Raw genomic sequence first — 26,396 nt, forward strand, 5'->3', positions numbered from 1 at the left:
AATGGCACTACATAGGATGTTATGTCAATGCAAAAATATGTTTTTCTGAGTGAAATGCAACAAGCATTTGCAGTCAATTCCTACGGATTGAATTATAAAATAGCCGCAATGCAACATGCAATTACAGCAAACAAAAGTAAAAACAACACAAAACTAGCTGTTAATATATCAAAATTTAAGAAAGTGCATAAAAAACTATGCATAAAATCAACGTTTTCTTACTTTTTTATAAATATTCATTCTGAATTTTTCTTAAATTCATATTCAATGTTAAGTAACTGCTCAGTTGTTGCCAAGCGTAACACAACATCAACAGCAACAACAAGAACAACATTTTTCTGTTGAAACTCCAACTCTCGTCTTGTGCATTTCTTTGAATGACTTTAGAATCCACCATGTTTAATAAAACAGTGTTCTATAGCATGTTTGCTTTGAGCATTATTTTATACCCGTATTTACTTTTCCACCACTACCCACCTACACCCCTTAAGCTTTCTAATCAGTGCTAACATAAGGAAAAGCTTGAAAAGATGCAAGTTTTTTCCCATCTTTTGTGTAGTGAAGATAACGAAAGCATTTGTCGCAGAAAAAACTTGGATCTTCAAACGCCATTTCATCGTTCTTTGTCATCCACCTAAAGATAATTCACCCAGGTTTTAGCAGATTTTACTTTTACCTGCAACTTCTGTTGAGTTTCCATGGTAGGATTTTCTCTAGACCAATGTGCTGAGAACTCATACCTTAATATACTAAATTACGTGGGTCAAAAACGAATTAAAGTTCACGGGTATTAATTTTCGCGGATGATCGTTTGCAAAACATTTCATGGGTGTTAATTTTAGCGAATGGAAAAAATGTTGTTAAATATTATAGCGAAATTTACGAATTTTACAACTGTGCAAAAATGTTGTAAAATGACCAGTTCAAAAAAATGACCACATCATACAAATTTTCTTATGCGAGCAAAATTTTCACGAAATAATGACTTTTCGTGATTTTTGTTGCCGGAATTAAATGGCATTTTGAAGGATATTTTGCAGATACTTAATTTCACGAAAATCCGCAAAAATTATTACATACTTAAATTAGTAGCATTAAGGTAATTCACTGGTAAAGTTTTTATAAAAAAAAATAGCATCGAGCGAATTGTGAATGCGCATACTTTATTAGGTGAATGTTGCAGATGGAACATCTTTTATGTCGAGGCAATAACACCAATGTCTTCAAGGGATAACTTTCGACTTTCTGTGGATCATCTTCTGAGATCAATCTAACGATAGTTAATATAAACATAGCAGTCGCTAATATAACTCATTTAAAGGGCGTTCTCTGGATAATATCACAACTTTATTGGGCGTAAATATAACAGTCTCGGGCGTTATTATAAAATTATCAGCCCTGTGTTTTTGTTGCATTCAAAAAATACGGGCTGATATTGGATTTACAGCCCGCTTCCAGGGTTGTAATGTTGTTACCGGCCCGCAAACTACATTAGAATGTCTTCTGTTTTATTCGATCGAACATTCGGATTTTTTGTTTCTCGAAGACAAAAAACGAAACAAAAAAATCTGGCGAGAAACAACATTATAGCAGCAAAATGGCACAAGATCAGGACAAGAAAAAAGAATTTGATTTTGGTTTTTCTAAAAAAAGTATTCAAAAATAATTACTGTTACGGCTACTTACGAAAATTTTAAAGTAAAAAAAAAACTTTGCTTTAAAGATATCAAAATGAGTAATAATAGTAATAGCATTAATGTTATGGTCGATATTTTTACTTACCTCGCCCTTGGAGTGAAATTTTCAGCACTCCACTTTTATTTACTCTCCCTGCTTCGCATCGGGCGTAAATGATACTGTCGGGCTGAAAATTTCACTCCACGGGCGGTAAATAAAAATATTGCCCTCAAAATGAACGTTATTGTTATATTAACAGCAACGACAACAACAAAAACAACAGCAAAAGGCAAGGATGAGAATAGCTACCACTACAACAACATAAACACAACAACATAAAAACAACAACGGCAAGGAGGACAACAAAATATATATTAACAACAAAAACGGCAAGGACGACGACGACGATGACGACGACAAGAACAACAAAAACAAAAACAACAACAATGATGAGGAATACAACGACTACAACTACAATCTTAACAAAGTCTGCACAACAACAACAACTAAAACAACAATGTCTAGGGAATACAACAACAATGTCGAGGGAATACAACTACTGCAGCAACATCATAAACGAAAGTTGGAACACCAATGGCGAGGACAATGATCACAACAACAACAACAACAACAACAACGACAACAACATACCTCATGTCATTAAAAACCATCAGATGCTCACAGTTACCTTGATGACAAAACAAATACGGGTAACCAAGTCGAAAATTCAGGTCTCTAAAAGTTTTATCCTGCATGTTTGTTGAATCAAACAATCCTAACCCGGGAACGGTATATCTTTCAGATTCTTTTGCCCATTCTTTAATAATTCTGAAAATAAAACATCCCTATTGTTAACGTTGTTATCCCTTAGCTGATTATACCAAATCAATATTGAAGCGCTTCTGATTTTCATAAAATATTTTTCTAACTTTTAATCGTTGAGATAATCTATATCCCGAAATACAATTTCTGGGCAAATACAAGATCCTTGAGTCATTGAAGGCACTTAACGTAAGTCATTTCTTCAATTCCTACTGTTCTGAGAGAGAGAATTTGCTGCAATCACCAGGTTTTTAGCTGCGAGAACAAGGAAGCTGGACATTGTTTAGTTTATCGACCTACCTGCTATAATCACGATTTAACGGGTTTCTAGTGTCATTATAAAAACATTGTTCAACAAAAAAGAAGGAAGCATCACTGATTTCCTACGGAGAAGGAGGAAATTTAAATTATTAAATTCATTCTACAAAGTTGAAATGACAAGTCCTGTAGATGAATTTTCGCAAAAATACGCATTCGGGAAAAGTCACAATTGGCAACATTCGTGAATATGAAGGTATAAAATTTGTGGAAATAAGAAATACCATATACTACTTTTTTACAAAATTGCAAAAGTTAGTCTTCGCAAAATCACGATGTAATTATTTCAAGAGAATAAGACTTAGCGGAAATTTATCTCTTAAGATGCAACAGTGCAAAAATATCATTTGTCTTTGAAAGATTTAATAATCGAAATTTAATCCTCAGGATTGTGTGATGCAAGGAAGTAATATTCAGCTGTTTTCGCTTTTCTCGACCTTATTTCCAATCTTACATGATAGAAGCATCAAAATCAAAGTATTTTGGCATAAGAATCCTACCTTAGCAGTCTTGACTCCTTCCAAGCTTGGATTCGAACTGAATTCACCAAAAATAACTTTATCTGACTGACACGTTATAAGATCTCGCACTTCAGTTAATTTCTAAAAACGTTACGAAAACACAAATCAAACGTAAGTATAGTGATATTAAAGTTTCATTTAAATAAATTTTTTCATGTGAATACAATCAAGTCAGAAAGCCTAGATGATTGCCTATCTAGATGATTGCCTATTTAGATAATTGCCGATCCAGATGATTGTCTATCTAGATAATTGTCTACCTAGATGAATGACCATCTAAATTATTGCCTATCTGGATGACTGTCCTTCTAGACGATTGTCTATCTAGATGATTAACTATCTAGATGATTGTCTATCTAGGTGATTGCCTATACTTAGATGGTTGCCTATTTAGATGATTGTCTATCTGGATGATTGTCTATCTGGATGATTGTCTATCTGGATGATTGTCTATCTAGATGATTGTCTACCTAGATGATTGCCTATCTAGATGATTGCCTATCCAGATGATTGTCTATCTAGATAATTGCCTACCTAGATGAATGACCATCTAAATTATTGCCTATCTGGATGACTGTCCTTCTAGACGATTGTCTATCTAGATGATTACCTATCTAGATGATTGTCTATCTAGGTGATTGCCTATACTTAGATGGTTGCCTATTTAGATGATTGTCTATCTGGATGATTGTCTATCTAGATGATTGTCTATCTAGATAATTGTCTACCTAGATGATTGACTATCTAAATGATTGCCTTTTTGGATCATTGCCTTTCCAGATGATTGTCTATCTAGATGATTACCTATTTAGATGATTGCCTATCTAGGTGATTGCCTATATTTAGATGATTGCCTTTTGGGATGATTGTCAATCTAGAGGATTGCCTATCTAGATAATTGTCTACCTAGATGATTGACTATCTAGATGTTGTCTATTTAGATGACTACCTATCTAGATGATTTTCTATTTAGATGATTGTCTATCTATATGATTACCCATCTAGAAAATTGTCTATCCAGAGGATTGTCTACCTAGATGATTACCTGTCTAGATGATTGTCTATCTAGATGACTGCTGATCTGGATGACTGCCTGTCTAGATGATTACCTATCTACATGATTCGTAATCAAATACAATGCAGGCCATTTCGTAAGAATTTAGGCAGGCGTGCGGTAGATCACTCGCCTCAAAATTCTGCGCGTGCGATCAAAAAAAAATTTTTTTACAAAAACATTTCCTTTACCCCTGTACACCGCACAGGGGCTGCTGTTTTGGCGTAAAGAACATACAAAGTGCAAGTTCCATCAATGTACGGCAAGGAATTTCAACCCGAATACGAAGAAGTCGTAAGCAGACTCCTTAATTAAACTTTGTTATTACTTGTGGGGCAAACAGATATTTAAATAAAATTAAATTACGGAAAGTCGAACGGCCGCTAATAATAATATTTAATAAACCTTCGATGAATCATAAAAATTATTATCTAAAAGAATATTTCGTTATTAAAGAAGTTTTTTTTTCTTATTAATGATATTATCTTTTAGTTATTTTAACTTAAATAATGCTGAATTTCATTTAAATTCTTCAGAAGGCGACCTTACAAAGATTAAAATACTGTTGCATTTTTTTATAAAATCATTAAAATAAAACTCGCAAAGCCTTAATATAGCCTGGTAGCTGGTAAATGGTAGCAATTAAATTGTGCGATATATTGTGAGTTCAGTAAAAGAATGATTGTTTATTTTTAGAGTTCAGTAAAAGAATGATCGTTTATTTTTAAGGTTTATTTAACAAATGTTCTTTGTTATAAATACAATAATTTTTAATTACAGCAACGTTTTGCGCGTGCGATGAATCGCACGCCTAAACAAATCTGCACGTGTGTGGGGGCGTACGCGTACGATTGCACACCTCTCACGAAATGGCCTGCAATGTAGGTGTTAATCATAAAGGCTCGCCACCTTACTCAAGAAAATTAACGAGGCATAAAATTAACGCGAAATTTCAAAATTATGCTAATTTTTTGCCTCGTTAATTTTCTGAATAAGATGATTTAATTAGTATCACAGACAAAATTAATAAACCGCCTACCAAAATTTTCCTTTCCCCACTCAAACGTTGTCTCAGGATGCCCAAAATAGACCCGGTTTATTTAAATAACTTGCACCGTATAAAATTGGCATATAAGAAAGAGACATTCCCTGGCTTTTTATCAGCAATTTTTGACACAATATCAATTTTTTTTGTAGGATGTTTCATTATATTTTGTCCACGACTGTACTGTTGAAATCTAAATCGAAGAGCCTCTAACAAAATAGATAGGCAATAGATGTTTAAGGAAGTGTTGTGTTGATTTATGTTCTACTTTAAAACCAACTATATATTTTCAATACCTGATCTGGAAGTACTTTGAATTCCATATGAACTTTTCTCTAAAGAAAAATTGTGAAGACCAATTTTAACGCATACAAATTCATACATGTATATAATATACATTATACTTTGCAGCAACTCGGTCAGAGCAATTGTCATACCAGGTGGATAGATACCGTTTATATAATGTTCGAAATGTCAGCTGTACCCTTACTATTCAGTGTTAAATAGAAGTCCTTTTATAGCCAATTTGACAAAAAACAAAACGAAAAAAAGATTTATACGATCTGCAGGAAAAAAAATTTTGGAAAAACAAAATCAAGATTTTCTAAATGAAACCAAGATAGGTCTTTTCCTGCAATGTTGCTGCATTATTACTCTAATACTACAACTAGCGCTAAACATATTCAACAAATATACACACCTTTTCAGGATGAAATATAGAGACCGTCAACAAAACTTCACCACTGGATACTAGTTCGTCCTCTTCGCTGATTTCTTCTATAACAGGCTAAATTATGAGACAAAACAGTTTTTAAATGTTCTGTAAAAAAACCTGTTAATGTATATGTAGCTTCGGACAGCATTTTTTTTAATGTGTATTGGAATGGTGAGCACACAGTATCGCTATCACAATCTTCGTTTTTTTCAAGGAAATTGTGACCAAAAACAAAAAAACCTTAATACTAGCCAAAAACACAATCTCAGTTTAAAAAAATATTTGTAATGTTATATTTTCATGTTGGTTGCCTATGAAACCAGGATCTAAAGGAGGGGAGGAAATAGAAATAAATTAATAACATTTTTCTCCACAGAGGATAGTCTTTTAAGTACCAGCTTGTAGTAGGGACGCAATAAATGCGATAATGTTAAGAACATAAATGCTGAATGGTTTAGCATACTTTCAAACAGGAATTTAAAGTGCTTGTTTTACTGACACAAATTAAAGGAATCATTTATTACGAGAGCCTTTTGCAAGTAGGTAAAAGATCATTTTTTCAGCCTTGCTTTAAATAAGCCTTGTTTGGATGGAGTGCCTTTTTTTTATAGAATGGATTTAAATTACTGACGTTTCTACTTTAGACAAGATTGGGAATGGCAAAAACCTAATTTTTTGTCAGCCTCTTACTGCTTTGCTTTTTGACGACATTTGGCACACTTTATAAAAAGCATGCGTAACAAGATTTTTTAGGCCAAAATTTGACACAGTAAAAACATATTGAAAATGATGATAAAAATGTTGATTTTGTGTCACGCAAAAATGCAATTTTAGACCAAATAACACTAGGTCAGGATTTAAAGATTTTTTTCTGTACCTACAAAATTGCATCAATTTTTTCACAATTTCATTTTCATGCAAGCCATGACTTTTTAAGATGCGTTTAAGACTTCTCGTTTAGGTTCAAAAGAGTTCAACATTACCATACAAACATTAGATACACACTAGTGAGTGGCCTATGGAAAATTCACGGCTTTGTCCGTTTTTTTTATACATAGCGTGCCTCTCACTTCTTGCAGTACCATTTTGCGTGACAGACAGACGTATACGGGTATTATAATATAGATAACAATTACATAACTGACCTCAGGGAATGTAGGGACATATGCCAATTCTTCAACTTTTGTTTTGCCCATTTTAACTTGCCTAAAAATATACCTTTAATATAAAATCAAACTATTTTAGACCAAAACACTTATAGACAAAACATCCCGAAATTTTATTTTGAGACATCACCTTAACTGGCATTGCAATGAAGAAAACTTTGTTTGTTTGATTTCTTTGCCAGTAAAAGATTCTTCACAAAATTCAGTTAGATGATACTAGAAAAAAACTCAGCTTTATCTAAGCCCTTAAATGAGTTGCCTGGTAATTGTCGTTTTGAATGATGATGAAACAAACCACCTTACTGCTACAACCATAAACCATGCAACGTCCAACATCAAATGTCAATTTTACTTATTTTTCCCATATACTTAGCAAACAAAATTTGTAAAGTTGTCTTTATACATATTTTACTGGAACCAACACTTTGCATAAATGGAAAATGGTAATAAGAGCATTTCACAAAAAGGCACAAAAATCCATGAAACGGCAAAATTTAAATTTTCATGAAAATTTATTCCATTAAAGCAGCTGAGAATAAAATACTACATATGAAATTATGCAGGTTTTGGAAAATATTACAATGTTAGATACATACTTTACAGTTTGTAGTTTGTTATCATCTGGAAAATCCTTAAACACATGCCGTTGATTGAAATCGAATTGATCTTCATAGTCACACTAAAAGGTAGAATGTTCTTTATATAAATAAAAACTAGTAAAAGGTTCTAGTAAATAAAATTGGATTTTATAACACAACTACACATAAAGTTTATGTTCTGCAGAAATATAGACTAACAAACTTTTTTCTATGTAGAATTATTACGACAGTAACTTATCTGCAATGTTTTTATCGAACTATATCAGGCTTTGGCTATGAACTAATAAAATGGAGCTTAAGTTGATCTTCTAAACTGAGCTGTAAGTCCATAGTCAATAAAGTTAAATAAACAGAGTTAGTTGGGAACTATCCTTCGCTCTCTCAGTAATTCAGCTTATGTTTCAAAAGCTCAGCTTTTTCATGCCGTCAAAAAATGCCAATGTAACATGATATTAGCCTTTTGCTTAGTTAACACAACAGCATATTTGTCAACAATTGTCAAGTGCAAAGTTAACGAAGTATCTTGCACAAGTGTTACACTTAAAGTTCATAAACTTTATTCAAGTCTTAAATTTTTACTTAAAAATTTACAGATAACAAAATCATGCTTGATCCCACCAGAAACTTCCATTGGAAAGAGTTTTGTGACCTTCTTTCAATCTGATATAGACTAAGTTTGTATAGTTCTAAACTCAAATTCTTTAGCACCAAGTATTTCTTTATGACCTTTTGCCAACTCTTTTTTAAACTACCTCTGGGCTTCCTCCCAGGAACTGTCAAGTCTCTATTTGGCATCAATTCAAAAATTCTGCAGCTTTTTGAAATCAAAATTTTCTTACTGCATAGATTTTCGACAAAAAATTAGTTACATATGTAGCAGGAATTTACAGGTCCAAACCAGCAAAGGTGGCCTATATTAATAATTTATTAATTTCAATCGTCAATAATAGAATTAGCAGTTGTTACGAAATCATGAAATAATCCCTAGACAGCGTTTTTTTGAAAAGTGAGGTTTGATCACAAATACTAAATTATTTAATTATCCTTTTGATGAAATATGCAAGTTTATGAGAAGTGGACTGGTGCAGCATATATCTAAAAACACTGCTTAGCATATTTTACTTAAAGTTCTAAAACCTAATAATCCAGTCAGTATGGCTTCGAGTTAAAGGGTACCTTAAGTCTCTATAATGATAGCCATATTTTGTCTGTCTGTCAGTCTACAAGAAAAGTGTCATGTAATGGGAAAACAAAATAGCGTGTAATTTAAAGACAGACGACCCACACCCCTGGGGATTTTTCCACATGGAACGCGAGTAAAAATAATATTAGCTAAAACGATGAACAATACTGTTTTATCAAACATAATAATATTTTTTGTTTCATTTGCTAATTATTTGAGGACTGGTCAGAACAATTTTCAACTTACACCATTCTTAAGCTTCCTTTTCAAGCTCCTTCCTTGCCGGCATGTTGAATATGATACAAAATGATTATATCAGCACTTTCTACAATTATTTTTACTTTAATATTACTTTAGATGTTAAAGAGACAACTGACTGTAAGGCCAATTCTATGAATAATGTGAGTGTATTTCTTGTTGCACCCATTCTTACTCAAATCCACTGAGTTGCTCACACAGAGACGAGTGTGTGGGCAGAACATCCATTATCTCCAACAACCATAAAAAGATAAAATAAATGATAGTGGGTGAGGGGGAAACAATCATGAGCTGAACTAAGTTGACAACCTCATTCCCAAAGGTCCTTTTTTCTTTCTGATCTTGGGCGGTATGAAGACTCAGGGGACACTACCCATTTTTACCCCATTAAACTTAATTATACTCCACATACCGTTCTTATACCTTATATGTCTAATTTGATCACATACAACATACCCTGCCCTAACATTACACACATAAAAACTGGAGGCTTTCCAAGCAATTTTCAACTTTAGTGTGTTTTACAAAGAAAACTTCTCGCCAAAATTTAAGTTGAATTAACGCAAAAGTATAAAACAAAAGTAAAATAATTTTCAGAAAATAATGTTACAAACATAAAACATATAAGAAAAAATCGTCAAATGAGTAAGAAAATCATACCGCCACCAGAGAAGATAAGTTTCTTGAGTCCTTAACTTTTTTTGTAAAAATAAATTCCTTGTTTTTTCAATTTAAGCCTTTAAATCGCAAAAATCAGTTCTGGAAAAAACTTTTTTGCAGAAATTTTCTCTCTTCAATATATACAATTTGTTAAAACTTTAACTGCCAATTTTAACTTTTGCAGAAATTTCCTCTCTTTATAATAATGAATGCAGTCTTCAAAGCATCTCTAAAAATCTGCACATCATGTAACAGGGTAAATAAACAAACTAAAAATTTTCAGATATGTGTATTCATCAATAAATAAACACAATTACCTTTTTCCAAATAATTTACGATTTCAAAAAGTTCAGGGCTTTTAAAATAGTCATTTAATTACTTTTTCTTATAATTTTTACGATTTCCCTGGTGTGGGAATCTCATGATGACATCACATAGATAAAATGTGATAAATTGTGTTTTTTCCTAGTGTTATTTTTATTTCATAATATCTACCAAAAAGCAACTTATCAGGCAAAAGAAAATTTGACTATTCTCAAACTAAAGAGCTCGACTTATTTTTGCTTAGGAGGTAACCTTTAACAACCTCTACTTACCTTTAAATTATCAATGCTGCACACCTCCTCCAGTTCCAAAACTGTCTGCAAATCAGTTTTAAGTGTTTCTGCAAGTTTTTCTTTGTCTATTTGCCATTGACTTTTATCATTTCTTCTTACCTCCATGTCTTCAAAATCAATGTTCAAAACACATTGCTCTTTAAATATATCAATATTCATCAATGGAGACGTAAATAAATACGCCTCATTGACTGGACAATATTTATAAGCTTCCATGTTATACTAAAAGAAATAAATAAATAAGATTTAACTTAAGACTATGTCATAAAAATGGGACAACTTCAGAAAATGTCAACACAATTAACTATTGGGTGTATATATAGATTTTGAACATTAAACAGTTTTTTAAAAGAATGAATTTTTTTCTAGTAAGAACATTAAAGTGCAAAACAGTAGCAAATGTCTTAGAGGTCCTTTGCAAACAAGGCTAGGAATAGTAAACTGGAAAATAAAAGACTTTTGATTATGACGAGGTCCCATAATTTTACTAGCCTTTGTTCGACAAGTTAAAATTTTGTTAGGAAACAACTTGGAAAGGCCTGGAATATGGTTATTTGGAGCATGCCAATGTCAGCACAAATTAGCACACTTTAAGTCCTATGTCCACTGTGAACATGTTATTTAGATAGAAATGCTGTTCTTAATTACTTGTGCTTTCAATTTTTGAAATTTTGCCCTTGTTTCTACAGTACTGTAAGAAGGTTTGTTAACATTGTGGTTCGTGTTTATTTCCTGTTACGCACGAACCACGATAGACCACGCTGCGTATTTTTTTAACAATCGTGGACCTCATGATCATGTTTCGTGGACTACACGAACAAAAATTAAACATTGCACCGTTGCGTCCACGATAGATAACTTCTATTGTGAAACAACAAAGACCGTATTAGTTCATCAATTAAATCAAAAACCGATGGCACAAAAATAAATTAACACTTGTTGTTTTAATTCATTGTCATAAAGATAGCTGAATAATAGATTTAAATTGTTCGTGAATCAAAACGCGATGAAAAAACATTTCTATCGCAGCTTTTCGTTTACATACTTTTAAAATGCAATCTTAAAAAACATTTCGTCGCTTTTCGTTTATAAACTTTTAAAATGCGATCTAAAAAACATTTCTATCGTCGTTTTTTTGTTTATAAATAATTAAAATGCGATCTTAAAAAACATTTCTATCGCCGCAGACAAATTTAACTTTTCTAGACAAATGACATTTCATAAAAATACAATAGCGTCCATGACGAAAAAGTATACACCAAGCAAAAACTATGAATATGCTTTTTTAACTTGATAAAACCTGAAACAAACAAATTAACTTTGATCAAAGACTTTTTTGAAAAGAAAAACAATTAAATTATACTGGCTATAAAATCCTGGAGCTCGCGAAAATAATCGTGGGGCACACGATCCTTTGTGGAGATAATAATATTAGCGTGGTGGCCAGGATAGAATGTTTGACTGTTTGTTATACATAAAGACCATGATTTTATCGTGGTTCGTGTGCACCACGCTCGTTACACGAACACGATGTTAACAAATCTTTTCACAGTACTGTATGTCAAGGATTAAAGTCATTTAGAGATTATGAAACACCCACAATCCAGTCTTGTCATTCTTTGTCATTCTATTCCATTCACACACGTCCAAAACTGAATTGGACGTGCGGTTTTCAGACTTTTACATGTTTTTCTTTTTGTTATTGACAAAATTGCATTAAATGTAGTATTGAAAGACTTGTGTTAAACAGACTACCGTATGGGAAAATGCATAATATGCTTGTCGTAACACTCTCCTCCGTTATGTGTTTTTCATAAAAGACTTTAAATATTGCAAACTAAACTATATTCCCTAAAAAGATTTTGCACTTGTGAGACGTAGAATTTCTGAAAGACTCGTGAAAACTATTAAAAGAACACTTTAACATTTCATAAAAATCATTCCTTTGTTTTTATTATTTCAAGTGAGAGGAGAACAACTTGCTATACATTATGAAATAGCACAAGTATAAATTGATTTACAACTTTCGAAACAATGCAAGTATATTCTGTTTAACCTTCAAACAACACAAGAAAAACATTTTTTAATAAAGAAACAAGTATATATATATACATTCATAAAAATATGTTTATTGCAAAGCTTTTCGTACTTCTAGTACATCATCAGGCATTAAAAACTTATATACATTATATACAGCTAAGAACAATTTAAAATATAATTTGAAATAATAAAATCCTGTGGGAATTTATGTTATACCATTTCTAAAGAGGTCAAGGGCTGATCCAGGCCAATTTGGACATCGGTATACATATTTCGGGAACATCTAATTTGGGTGCCCAAATTAGAGACACATAATTTAAAATGCTTGAGAATTGATTTTTTTTCTCATTTTGTGGATATTTTTAGAGTCTTCAATCACAGAGAATATAAATATTTTCAAGAAGAAATTATGTTCTATACTAAAAAAGAAGACGATGCATATCTAAAGTATTTTTGTTACCCGAAAAGAAATTTTATCTGCAGCGCTATCAACGCCTTAAAATAAATTTCTGGATCAGCCCCTGGAGGTTCACAAATTTAATGTCTAATTTATCGATTATAAAAGTCTTAAATTTCATTATAATCTTCTAATATCTTTCGTTTTCTTGTATTATTCTTGCGCTGTTTCGAAATTTATACAGCAAGTCATTCTCCTTCCACTTAAAATAAAAGAAAAAACACGAAAAATAATTTTTATAAAAAATTTCAGTGTTCTTTTAATGTTATTTGCACAGTCTTATATAAAAATCAAAATCTAAGTGCAAAATCCTTTTACAGACTATACTTTAGTTGACAATATTTAAAGTCTTTCGCAGCATTAAAATTATATATTTGAAATTATAACAGAGGAGGATGTTACGGCAAGCGTATTCTACCTTGTTTTTATTATGTTTCCTAAATGGATCGACGAAGTCATGCAGTTTTACATTGTAATTTTTATTTTTTAAAAAAGTAAAGAAATTAAATACTTTTTTGTAACAGAACATTCTAATTTTGAAAGTTGCTTTTTATTAAGATCCACAAATCAAAGAATTGCTTGTATAGTTTTGTCACAATTTTCAATCACATTTTAAAAGTTTAAGAACAAAGAATGGCGATAGAAATGCTTTTTTAGATCGCATTTTAAAAGTTTAAGAACGAAGAACGGCAATAGAAAAGCTTATTTAGATCGCATTTTAAGAACATAAGAACGAAAAGTGGCGATAGAAATGTTTTTTAGATTGCATTTTAAAAACTTAAGAACGAAGAACGGCAATAGAAAAGCTTTTTTAGATCGCATTTTAAGAATCTTAAGAATTATTCAAGGCTCGAAATGTTGTTTAACAAAGAAAAAGAATGATTCTCATATGAAAATGTGTGTAAACTAACAACGTTTTTCGACTCCAGATAAACCTAGCGAAAAAAATATTTAATTTACTTTTTATTACTTGCGTTGAAAGTCAGGCAACTTTGTTTAACTTTATTCACACAAGAACTATTATTCCTAAATTATCATAGAAAAAAAGAAACTCTTTTAAGCATTGTTTTGTTTTGTTTGAAGTTCAGTATTTAATTTAAAATAAGTATTATAAAGCAATTTACGTCATCGAGTAATACTACGCGATAGATCGAGCCTATGGCGACATCCTGATAGACGCAATATGATTCATATCTATCGAGACAAAAATATGCTCAAAAAGCTATCGCGTATCGTTCCTGTCTCGCACGATAGGGGATCGCGATGTTAAGATACCTTTTTACAGTACTGTAGCTTTTATAGCGAATAAAATGTACAAAAAATAGAGTGCTAATGTAGTTACTACGTTGTTAGGTGTGGTGTTATTTATGAACCCCAATTTAAGTTGTATGTTAGAAATGCAACAAAGCCTTTACTTAATGATACCATGCTACAAAAAAAAATTCACAAGATACATTAGCAAGGCATTGTATTACTCAATTTTTCGTAAGGAAAATAAATGTGTTGAAATTTGTTTTAAAAATTCTACACTAGAAACGACAAAATTCATACAGCTTAAATAATGGATGCAGCTTTTATTCCTTTAAGATGAAGAGACCTTTAATGTGTGATCCACTTAATTGGAACACCATGCATGTTACTTAAACTGGTGAAACTTTCTAAGAAAGTGTTTAGAAATCCTTTTAGGGGTCGTCTACAAATTTCGTATGATATTTTATACAAATATATACAAATTTAATTGCTTTTAATTCGTATAAAAATCGTATACAATTCGTATAGTGTTAAATAGTTATAAGATTTTTAAAAAATCTAATACAGATTTTATACGATTTTCATACGAATTTTCATACAAATTATATTCTCTTTTATACGAATTTTCATACGAATTTTCATATGGATTATACTCTTTAATTTATATGAATTTTCATACAAATTTTCATACGAATTATACTCTTTAATTTATACGAATTTTCATACGAATTATATTTCGTTTTTAATCTATCTAATTTTAAGCGATCTAAAAAAAACATTGCCGTTTATTGTTTTTAAACTTTTAAAATGCAATCTAAAAAAGCTTTTCTATCAAAATTAAAGTTTCAATCTTTGTTAAAATATAATAATTTTTATCGCTTAACCCGCGCAATCAACAGTGCCTTGTCGCTAGTTTATTTAGTTTCCACGCAAAACTTTTAATTAATAAAACTATTAAACAATGGCTCTTCGTGTCACATTGATAGAGTTGATAACATTTGCAATTATGCTATTTGGAATAGTTAACACTATTTCACAATAGTTACGCGCAGTTATGATAATCTATTTTTTCTTCAATAATCCCTTGTATATTACGCGCAAGTTAATGACTTACAAGACTCGCAAGATAATTAATAAGAGCAAAAAATGAACAACTACCGCCTCCAAGAAAAAGGTGTGAAACTTGATCGTACGCGTAAGCTTACATCTGGACTGTACTATATACGAATTTTTTTAAAAAAAACCATACGCATCTAATTATAAAAACTCAAACGAATTTTATTTTAAAACTCATATACGAATTTAATACAATGTCAAACAATTTTCTTTTTTTTAAAACCATATGGATCTAATTAAAATCTTATACGAATTTTTTGTTAAACTCGTACGAATTTAACTCATATGAATTTAATTTAAAACTTATACGAATTTAATTTAAAACTCATACGAATTTTTTTAAACTCATACGAATTTAATTTTTTTTTAAACTCATACGAATTTAATTTGAAACTCATACGAATTTATCTCATACAAATTTTTTTTAAACTCATACAAATTTAATTCAAAACTCATACGAATTTAATTAAAAACTCATCTGTATGGCAAAAGAATTTTTTTGATACGAATTGCTACGAATTTTGTAGATGACCCCTTATTTTTTCACAGCATGGGAAGTCAAATAATACAAATAGTTTTTTACTGTAAATAAATAATTTGACCCGATCATATCATCAATACGATGTAACTAAGGGGTCTGCGAAAAAACATTTTGGCCCCTGTTAGCGGGATATCGCTGCTGAGTGGGGGGAGGGAGTCTGATGTTTGTAAACATAGTCCGCTAAGGATTAAGAAATCTCAAAAATTTGATCGTGACTTAAAAATTCTTTGTCGTTGAGAGCATAATTGCTTGTCATCAATTCCGATAACTTTTATATACAAAACACAAGCCCCTGCTGAGCTTTCCCAGATTTATCCGAATGTGTATTTTATGAACGGAAAGTCGCTGAATAAGGGGGGGAGGAGGGGGGTTAGAATATTATCGGCCATATTCCGCTAAGAGGGCCCAAGAAAACTTACGAAGGCCCTTAATGTTATTGGCACTGGTGAACTTTTCATTGAAGCTAAGTCACGTTTAATAGGACAGTCTAGCGTGAGAAAGAGGAGAGATAGAAAAAATATGTTGCAGGGAGTGGTCTGGCAAAGCGAGGACCCTCTAACCTAATACGCACCCGCTCACTGATCTGTTTCACTGTTTTTTAGGTAAATATCAGCCGCCATGTTTTCTGTTTATATTCTCGATGGGCCAAAATGATAAAAACAAGGCCCGCGGCCCTGGAACTGACGTTTTTCGCACCCATCAAGCAACAAAATTATTTTTGTAATCTGATGAAACCTACGAAATTTGTTCAATTTAGTATTTAAAATACGTCACAGAATATATAAATACTTGCAAACAGTAAACGTAAATAGAGGGTTTATTTTAGCCGTTGGGCGCACACTGGTACCTAGGTTTATTTTTTGCCCAGGTTTATTTTTAGGTTTATTTTTTGCCTTTTATTAAAAGGACAGAAAATCCTAGGCAAGAAAAAGAGAGTGCGTTGCACGGACTATTGCCAATAAGAACTAATTGGACTTTCCCCAATCAACCAACATAATAGAATTTAAAAGCAATTTTTTGTTTTGAGTTTTTTTAAAGTGTCAAACCAATTGCTAGATTTTTTACAATTAGTTTAAAAAAACAACTGAGCCATATAGTAAAAAACCAAACAAGCGCAGCTCTTATCAGTGGTGATAGCAAGATTGTGATGCGCTTATCTGAGGGTGCAATAATCTGAGGGTTTGCACTTAAATACGAGTATAAAAAAATGCAAGGAAAAAAAAGAAAGAAAAATTAAATAATGTTCTTTCGATGATGTATATTTTTTGTGTATCATTTTATACATTTTATAATCCTTAATCTTCATCAGTTGTTAAATCGTCAGAAGAAATATCAGAACGAATATCGCTTTGTTCGTACTTAACAGCATCTGTGTCAGAGGTTCTAAATCATTAAGTGGAATTCGCTTTCTGGTTATGGCATAATGTAGTCTTCTAATCCTCGAATTTTAACGTCTTCTGATCCGTCAAGACTGTTTGATATTCCACATTTCAAGAAAGACCTAACAAAAATTAATAAAAACTACATCTGTAAAAAAAATTAAAAAAGAAGAAAAAAATCTCGCATTTTAAGTGAAACAAACATTGCATTCTATATCTTTTTTCCCTATATGCGCTTATCTGGGGTTCCGTTAAACGGGAATAAAATTTAGTAAGGATTTGGTGCGCTTAGCCATACCATAACGTTTTCATCGTCACAAAGACTTATCATTGCATGGATATTTTTAAACTCTAGCAGTAATTTTGGTAAGATAACATTGTCCACTTGTAGCACATACGAATAATTCCAGACTTTCGAATAAATTCTTAAAACTGGATAAGGTAGCTTGGAACAAGAGCTCTTAACAATTTGAGCGCTTTTGTTTTTTCAACTCCCTGAAAAAAAATTGCAAGGCGCTTGTAATTATTTCCCATGAGTAATTTAATAATATAACAACGATCTAATCTTTTCTTATTTAAGAGTGCTAACTAGAAATCGTAACTTTTACCGACCAATAGTTTTTCTCAGGCTCGATGTAAACCTTCATAAGGAAGTATTTATTTTTTCAAAACAGTTTGCGAAGCATAGTTTTTTCTTATTTAACCCATCATTGGAATTTTCCAATCCTTTTTGTGGATGAGGTGATCTCCTATATCTGGCACAACGGCTTTAAGTCTTCCTCCATAATTAAGAAAGAATCTACAAAAGCACTTAAACTTTTTTCTGTGCAAGTGCACACCGTTTTTCAATGATCGCTGGCTTTGTTTTAGGATATAAAGCCGTGGAATACGGATCAAACCTTTTTTTATTCGATATGAAAAGTTTGTATACTTATTCTGGGCTCTATATTTTTTCGATAATCATGAAAGCTACGCGTCTTGTTGCAGATAAAGGCTGATTGACAGATAAAGTAGAAAAAGGGTACATAAAAAACGAAAAAATTTGTTCCAGTACCAAACAATAAGACCTATATTTACCATGCGTTTAACTTGACTATCAACAGAAGTGCCGAAGCACACACGCGACCTAAACCGGACCAAAGAGTCACAGACAAAGAAACAAATTCTAGACGGTATAAAGCCAGAAGAAATTAGCCAGAAAGATTTATTAGATAGATTCAAAATTAAACATCTTGAAGACACACTACGCCATGTGGATCACTCTATGACTACGTGCAAAACCGATGTCCATCGCCATGATAGGTTGAGACTGCGCAGGGATAACCAACAAAGCTTGATGTAGAACTCACCAATGGAGATAACATTTTTGAATTGAAAATTGCGGTTAAAATATCTTTTTAAATTCTTTCTTTTTATTGCCCTTCTACGTTTTTAATTAACTGCTTTGCTTTTACGGCATTGATAATAAGACTCGATTTCCGGTTCTCACAACAGTACTTTGCCTACAATCTCGTCTTCTCTCCTCCAGATGTATCCTATGAATCTTATACTTTCAGCTCACCATGAGGTTCTGACTTTCAGAAGATAAATTATATTATATTTTTTTATTTTATTTTATGGTTATTCCAAGATTCAGTGAACACGGATCTCACCATATCGTTTAAGTTTCAGGAAACTTTGAGTTGTCACACGAAAAAGGGGTTAGTTGGCCCATTTGCTATAAATTCTTTTTCGGACAATCTAAACTTAGTCAATTATGTCTTTAATTTCTTTTTAACTAGATTTAGTTCAAAATCTTAAGTATTTGAAGCCCTTTACTTGCTTTAATTTTTGCGTTTTAAAATACGATCACCATTGGGTTAGTTGTAGAGTATGAAACTTTGTTTTCTTGTAGTCTACTACCTGTAATTTATTTTCTAATCTATGTAAAAGAGGATCTGTTTTTTTATAAGTGACTAGGAAAACAAACATCATTAGCATTATAAGTGCCTGTTATGGAAGTAGCTTGGCTATGTGAGCTCTGGCAAGCAGTAATCTTGAAGGCAGTGAGCTTTTCTCCTTACTTCGTAAAGTGCATAATCAAATGTAATAAAGAACAATTGTAAAAAAAACATAATTCACTTTGCAAGAAGCCACTACCACAAACATAGTGTACTATTATGATAGACTAGTTGATATCCCGGAGCGTGAAATATCCGTCCCATGCTCCTCCTGCGGTGCTTTAAGTTTAGTCTGATAAATCCTTTTTTTTAAAGCCAACACAGTTTCCTGATTTGCTTGAATCATTATAAGAAAGCTATTCACACTTGAACTTCTGATGAGCGACCAATTAGCTTTCTCATCATTTATGGTCCATAATTTTCTACTTTTAGGCATGTAATATTAACAATAACAAGAAGCCCTGGGGGCTCTAAGAATTTCCGCTCGCTACCAAAACATTTGATGGCAACCTGCTAATTCGTTGTGTTATCGTGCCAAGCATTCGAACAGGTTTGGTGCATGAAGCTCTGAAGATAAAACACACAAGTGACATTACATCTTACAACAAACGCAAACAAAACGAAACGTGTCAAAATAAACTCACACTTTAAAAGAAATTGCGAACAAAAATTATAGCCTATCATTCATGGTTGAAAGTCTTCCGATTGAAACGTTTATGGTCTTAAACGGCATTTAGTTGACAAAAAAAAAAGATTTTGATGTCACCATCATGTTCAGCATATTTTTTTTGTGATCTGTGCAAAATTTTGTCGAAAATAAAGTAGTTTTAATTTTTGGACCAATTTTGGCCTAAAATGACATTTCAGGTGGCAAAAAATCAAAATTTTGATGTCACCATCATGTTCAGCATACTTTTTTTGTTAACTGTGCCAAATATTGTGGAAAATAAAGTAGTTTTAATTTTTGGACAAATTTTGGGCTAAAATGACATTTAAGGGGGCCAAAAAATCGAAATTTTGATGTCACCATCATGTTCAGTATACTTTTTTTGTTAACTGTGCCAAATATTGTGGAAAATAAAGTAGTTTTAATTTTTAAACCAATTTTGGCGTAAAATGACATTTAGGTAACAAAAAATCAGAGGAACGTGAAATCCCAGGGTCGATTTTTTCTCAAAAAATGCTCCAAAAGAAAAAACGACGGTTTCAAAGAATTTCCTACGCCTTCGGGCGCGGAAATTCAATAAATTAGATATTAGTGAATAATAAAATAATAATTTTTACAGATTATAGAATTGCAACTAAATTTTTACAAAAATATAATTTACAAAAAATTTAAAAAAAATATAAAATTTTCCTGCAGTTGCTTATTAAGCAGTTAGAAATAAAATAATTTTAAATCAGCATTCTAGATACTGCAATGTCAGCATCTACACCAATGATTAAACTCTACTGAACTGTATGATCTATTAATGTTGTGTATGTTTGATAGTATGTTCTACGCAAAAACGAGCTGGGCCCTGTTTTATTTCAGTTTGCAAAATATGGCGAACCATGTGCTTGATCGTATGTTGTTCTTTACTGTGGCAGAGATCGTGCCGAAGTTTTAAAAAATGTCCGATACTTCGGTGAATAGTATATTCAGTTGTATGTAGAACATTGTATTGCACTTTAAACTCCAATTGACGCTGGCTATTATGCTGTAATGTATAATCAACTTTATGTTGCAAGGCGTCTTTCATTATCTAGAAACAAATGTTAATATTATTAAGTGAAAATACTTTAAACAAAATAAATTATATGTACTTAGTAAAAATTTGACCTACAAAAAAATAAATAACCTTTTAATAATCGATAGAAAGTGCTGCATACGTTTTCCCCTTTTTTACACCATTGCCCTTCATTCATCTATACTTTAATGTCGAGAGCTTTTCGTTTGCAGAATCCGCCACAACATTCTTTATTCTCACCATATAACGTGATATTCACAAATGTGTGATATTTCATAGCATTTTCACTTTTACATACACTGATGTTAATAATACATTAAGTAACTTCGTTTCTTCAATCTCAACAGCAGGTATCTGTTTTTCCTTCCGAATTTCAATTCATATAGTTTAATTATTAAACCATCACTATAAACAACTGTATTGAAGGAAAATGTTAAAATATCTAACAACTGAATAAGCTTTTATTTTAAAGCAGGCAACTGGAACAGTAGCTATAAGCTTTAGGTCATATATCTTATTGGCCTTTTTTACGCGCCCTAAGTGGAATTAATCTCTGCTAGGTGTAAAAAGGGCTGGCGTAAAAAAGGCCAAAAAAAGGATTTGTTTTTATAAAAGCAGCGTTAGTTTTTAACCCCTTAAATTTATCATTGAGCAACCTATTACAGTTTTTAGGTTCTCTAACCTATTTTTGTAAAAACATTTCACAGTAAGGAAATTTTGCAAACAGTTCTTTGAGTGCCTAAAAGTTCTTCTAAGAAGTGTCATAACGAATCACCTGAATAGAAATTTTGGAGGGATTTGCGAAAATTGTAACTTTAGAAAGAGCATAACAAATGCGTGCTCTTCAAAACCAGCGAGGAGCGTTTTGAATTTCTTGAGATTCTGATACATGTCAATAATTCATCTTGCATGGGAAGGCTTTGTTTTACACAGCCAGACATCTACTTTAACATGTGGTAAAACGCCTCTGTTTACTATCCCAATCTTGATCCCTTCTTGCGAGGTAGCATTTGCCACCTTATTATGAGGCTGAAATAGATTTGTATTGTTGTTGGATGCGTGTGTAACCACGATGTTGTTCTCTTGTATTAACTCGTTCATGGCGCTTTTGTTGTCTAACCTTTAAATATATTAAATATAAATAAAGTGTTAGCAGTGGTTGCTAGTTTCGAATTTCTTCGTCTTCTCTTGTGATAAAAGATTCTTGACAACATGCGGAACTCTCTCTTGTGTCGCTAACATGTGCAATATGTGCTTTGAATAAAGTCGTTTTAATGATTGTTGCACAATAGTTGTCCAACACATTTTATGGTTAAGGAAACCAACCTTTAGACATCATAAGGAGAAAAAGATTTAATGGGTGGTTTACGGGTCATTTCAACATGACCCTGAATAGAGTCCATCTTTTCAATTCTAAGTAGCCTTTATTAAAATAATACCATAAAAAAGACAAAGATTTTTATGCCATGGTTACTGACTTTTTTTTGTCTTAATCAACATAAATACCAAAGATTAAAATCAAACGATCTTGAATTTGAAAGATATCAAAATCAAAATCAAATTTTTTTTTTATGTTGACTGAAAGAAAAACATAACAAAGCTTTGATTTTTTTTTATTGTAAAGAAAGTTCATCTTTCAGATCAGATGCAGTCAGGTCATAAAATATACCGATTTTGATGTTGCACTGTAATAAAAGTCCTCGGTGTACAGATCTTGGAAACCTTTGTAATCACAGCACAAATTAAAACAGACCAGGTTTAAGAAATTACTGTTTATATTTAATCATTATCAAAATTATATGCTACGGCTATAAATTCGAGAACAAAAATATCGTAGTGGAAAAAAATAACATATTAAATTTCAGACCAAAAGTGTTCGCTTATACAATTTGAAGTTATCCTTCTGTGATCCTCAATTAAAAAGGAGCTAGTTTTATTTTATTTGAGAAAGTAGGCACAACCGTTTTCAAATATTGTTGACTAAGTCTTGTCTCGTTTTTATTTTGTAAGCTTCTTTAATCGTATACTTTGCTTGTGGAAGAATTTTAGTGATTTTAACATACATGAACGGTAATGTTAAAGTGCTACTGAAAATTAGCCAAAAATCTAGAAACTACGTAATTTATATTTAAATAAAATTAAATACAAAAAAATATTTTTACCTGCAAATAAGCTAATAAACTATAAAATATTGGTGTGTAAAATAATACGTGCAGTTATTTCTGTCAGTATATATAGTCTATAATAATTCCAACACCCATAAAAACATATATATAGTAAAAAAGTAATGTTACAAAAAAATTACCTAAAATTATTTAAAAAAATTATAAATCATACAAAATTGATGAAAATAATAATTATCAAAAGCAGAGTTATAAAATTGGAAAATCTGATCTAAATATAATGTAGAGTGTTAACCGGACTCGCCGAAAAACATCACAAGTTCCAGCTATAAAAGTACAAAAACAATCGTTTTCAAAATTACAGCTAAAAAATTAAGAGCCCGGTTTATAAGCCGTGTAGATTCAAAATAAAGTCGCCAAAAAGATGAATGAAATGTGATATGTAGGTATGAGGCAAAAAAAATTTAGTACTGTTTCAAAGTACAATCTAGAAGGTGACTTTTAGATAAAATTAATATAAAAATTTCTTTGAAAACACAATCATTGTGGTACCTAAATCAAAATTACCATACGTACAAAAGTTAGTCTGCGAAGTTTAACGCGATATGGCCAAATTTGTGAAAATTATCTACACGCATTATATTTCTTAAATTTCATTCACGGAAATTAATACTCTTGACAAAAAAATTAAAATTCCCATAATTTAAGAATTGCTTTATCGCAGAGAGAAAATAGGGCAATTTCATTCACACGTAGAATTAATTATAACGAAGGATCATTAAAAAAAATGTATGAATATTAAATTAAGAAAACTTTTTTAACAGGATTTGAGCACATATTTACGTTATTCGCGAAAATTAATATCTGCGGAATTTTCTACAAACAACCAATCGCAAAAACTTATAACCGACTAATGTCATTTTTTGACTCACGAAAATTAGTATCAGTAAGGTAGGTGCAGATGTACCCACAGGGTGGTGGAGTGATTATGCTACCACCTGACCGTTGAAGAAGGCGGAATATCAATCATCAATCATCATCGTTTTCACTGAAATATGCACCATGCTTTTTCGCAACAAATTCCAAATACCAAATTCGGTCGTCCATAAGCGGAGTATTCTCGTTTAAATCCACCCATTTTAAACGTAATTTATTCGCTCTTTCCTCCTAAAACCAAATACATTTATTATACCGAAACTCGGAAGAAAAAGCAGAAGTAATGACAGAAAAACACAATTCTGCTCGTCAAAACATCAAAAATGGAAATAAAAAAGACATACCGGGATAAAGAAAGCAGTCAACATGTGGCCGCTATAATCGCTAATATAGTTATACACCGCTGTTTCTACCCAAGCATTGTCAGTGTTTCTCTTATCATCTAAATAACCACGAAATACCTAAGGAAAAAATAAAAAAAAGTGCCAACACTTTAAACTTGACCAGATAGATTAAGCAGTTACTAGTTTGGCTCCTTTAAGTAATACCCTCATACTAGCACACAATCTTCCTTTTCTCAATTTGTTAGTGGACCTATATATGAAAATGAATTGAGCATAAAAGAGAATAAAACATGAATTTTTTGAAGAGCACAAAGGTTTCGACAAATATTTCTGAATCAAGGTACCCAAAATGTCTAGCTTGGTCACCTCGAACAGCCTTTAGTAGAAACTAGACATTTCTTTCTTGCAGATAAGCTCTTTTTCTGTCCTACTCTGTACAATCTTGTGTGAATAACGTAAGAAGTGAAGTCGACCCTATCTAAAAATAAGGCCTTGTGCAGGCAAACTTCCTTGCTGCTTACATGCAGGTAGATGATAAACAAGCTGATTCTTTCACACAAACCTCTGTTCGATTTCTAATCACAGCATCAAGGGCTGCCATGGTACCTAAATAACTGAATCGATTAACTCCATGTTCTTTTAATGTTTTTGAGTTAAACAACTGCAGAAGTATGCGTGGAAGTCGATCTTTAACTTTGGTGCTTTGTTTAACTTCATCCTAAAATGAATAAAAAAACAGCCTGAGAAAGTGAAGTCAACAAGTAAAAGTTTGAAAAAGTAGAGAAGTTAAAAAATAACTACAGTATAAGTACCCTTTTCAAAGAGGGAAAAAGGTTATGTAATGGAAAAGTGAAAAAAGAAGAAAAGATATAATAGTACTAAAAGAGTTAATAAAGTTTTTTCTATTCATTTTGGCCGTTTTTTACGGTTTCTAGTTATAAATTTTGCAATATTTCAAAATTCTCAAACAAAAATACACAAGAAGATCACAAACTACACACACGGCAAATATAAGTAAGACCCAAACATAAAAAGGCCGAAAATACAACAAGTCACATAACTCATTGTGTCATAGCTAGACCAACATATTTTTGGCAATGATTGTATTTTAGGATTTGCATTTGTTTCTCATGTAATGAATATTCAAGGTTTTTAAGGTTATATTATCTCATTTCAAGTTCCTTAACATTTTCAAAGTCCGCCAGGCTCTTATATTGTGGGATTCAGCGAAGAGAACTAGAGTGAACAGACAGTGAAAATAGGGTTTAAAAATGTAAAGGAAGTGTCATAGGAGAAAGAAAGTAAGGAGTTTAAACAGTCGTGAATCATTAAAGAATATAGATGATGAAAGGGATAAATGAGATAAAAATAAGTAGTAAAGGGGCTGGGAAGATGAAGAGAAAATTAAGAAAAGAAAGTTAGTTAACAGTAGAGTCAATTTACGTAAGGTGTGGTAGAATAAAGTAGAGGGTAAGGGTAAATAAGTAGGGTCGAAAAAATTATTGAAGACAAAGACAGATCCACCAAACAACTCATGGATAAGAAATTTTACCGAAGGGAGATAACATTCTCCTGTATTTTTTTCAATAACCAGAACTTCCATTTCCGGCTTTGATTTTTGCTGTTCCAGTTGATCTTTAAATCTAAATAAACACAACACCAGAACAATAATTTCGCAAGTTTATTTAGATATTCGCAACGAGTATTTGTACAGATGATGCTTTATGTAGCATCTTCCGCAATAAACTTTCAAGGCTATATAAAAATATATTTCTATCATTGGAAATACCTGGTGAAAATTGCTTCTGTAATGTGATTTGGACCATATCGTCTATATAAGCCGCGTCCAATCAGACCTGTTCTTCCTGCAGGATTTCTACAGTTTGAAATTCAAGGTACATACT

The 26,396-nt window shown here is 31.8% G+C and overlaps 2 protein-coding genes across 3 annotated transcripts in view; both read right to left on the reverse strand.

Annotated features, from left to right (window-relative positions):
• Positions 1–154: 154 nt before the first annotated feature.
• On the reverse strand, positions 155–16,687 carry LOC130642404 (snRNA-activating protein complex subunit 3-like). Its single transcript, XM_057449493.1, has 11 exons — positions 16,612–16,687; positions 10,615–10,857; positions 7,915–7,997; positions 7,298–7,358; positions 6,138–6,224; positions 5,734–5,772; positions 3,318–3,419; positions 2,800–2,882; positions 2,329–2,505; positions 1,163–1,270; positions 155–634 (listed from the first exon to the last, which is right to left on the reverse strand). The coding sequence occupies exons 2-11, from the start codon at positions 10,849–10,851 to the stop codon at positions 496–498; spliced, it is 1,116 nt and encodes a 371-aa protein (XP_057305476.1). The 5' UTR covers positions 10,852–10,857; positions 16,612–16,687; the 3' UTR covers positions 155–495.
• Positions 16,688–22,850: 6,163 nt separating this feature from the next.
• Positions 22,851–26,396, reverse strand: part of LOC130642383 (transient receptor potential cation channel subfamily M member 7-like) — a 56,692-nt gene continuing 53,146 nt past the window's right edge. The window contains exons 29-33 of one of the 2 annotated variants that reach the window (XM_057449470.1): positions 26,282–26,368; positions 26,045–26,135; positions 25,055–25,210; positions 24,493–24,609; positions 22,851–24,379 (exon numbers count right to left, since the gene is read on the reverse strand). In XM_057449470.1, coding sequence (XP_057305453.1) covers positions 24,242–24,379; positions 24,493–24,609; positions 25,055–25,210; positions 26,045–26,135; positions 26,282–26,368 — 589 coding nt within the window. In that variant the 3' untranslated portion in view covers positions 22,851–24,241. Of the gene's footprint in view, positions 24,380–24,492; positions 24,610–24,858; positions 24,971–25,054; positions 25,211–26,044; positions 26,136–26,281; positions 26,369–26,396 lie in introns of those variants that run through there. The other variant, XR_008982561.1, reaches the window with a different exon arrangement.

This window comes from Hydractinia symbiolongicarpus, chromosome 1, assembly GCF_029227915.1.
Source record: "Hydractinia symbiolongicarpus strain clone_291-10 chromosome 1, HSymV2.1, whole genome shotgun sequence".
In the NCBI taxonomy this organism is placed as follows: Eukaryota; Metazoa; Cnidaria; class Hydrozoa; order Anthoathecata; family Hydractiniidae; genus Hydractinia; species Hydractinia symbiolongicarpus.

What these genes read in the sequence shown, in the direction of transcription:
- LOC130642404 (XM_057449493.1), bottom strand. Translation starts at nt 10,851, where the DNA reads ATGGAAGCTTATAAATATTGTCCAGTCAATGAGGCGTATTTATTTACG. An exon ending in CTATATTTCATCCTGAAAAG is followed by an intron (nt 5,773 to 6,137) that starts GTGTGTATATTT and finishes ATTTTTCTTTAG; the next exon opens with AGAAAAGTTCATATGGAATT. An exon ending in AAGGAGTCAAGACTGCTAAG is followed by an intron (nt 2,883 to 3,317) that starts GTAGGATTCTTA and finishes CCTTCTCCGTAG; the next exon opens with GAAATCAGTGATGCTTCCTT.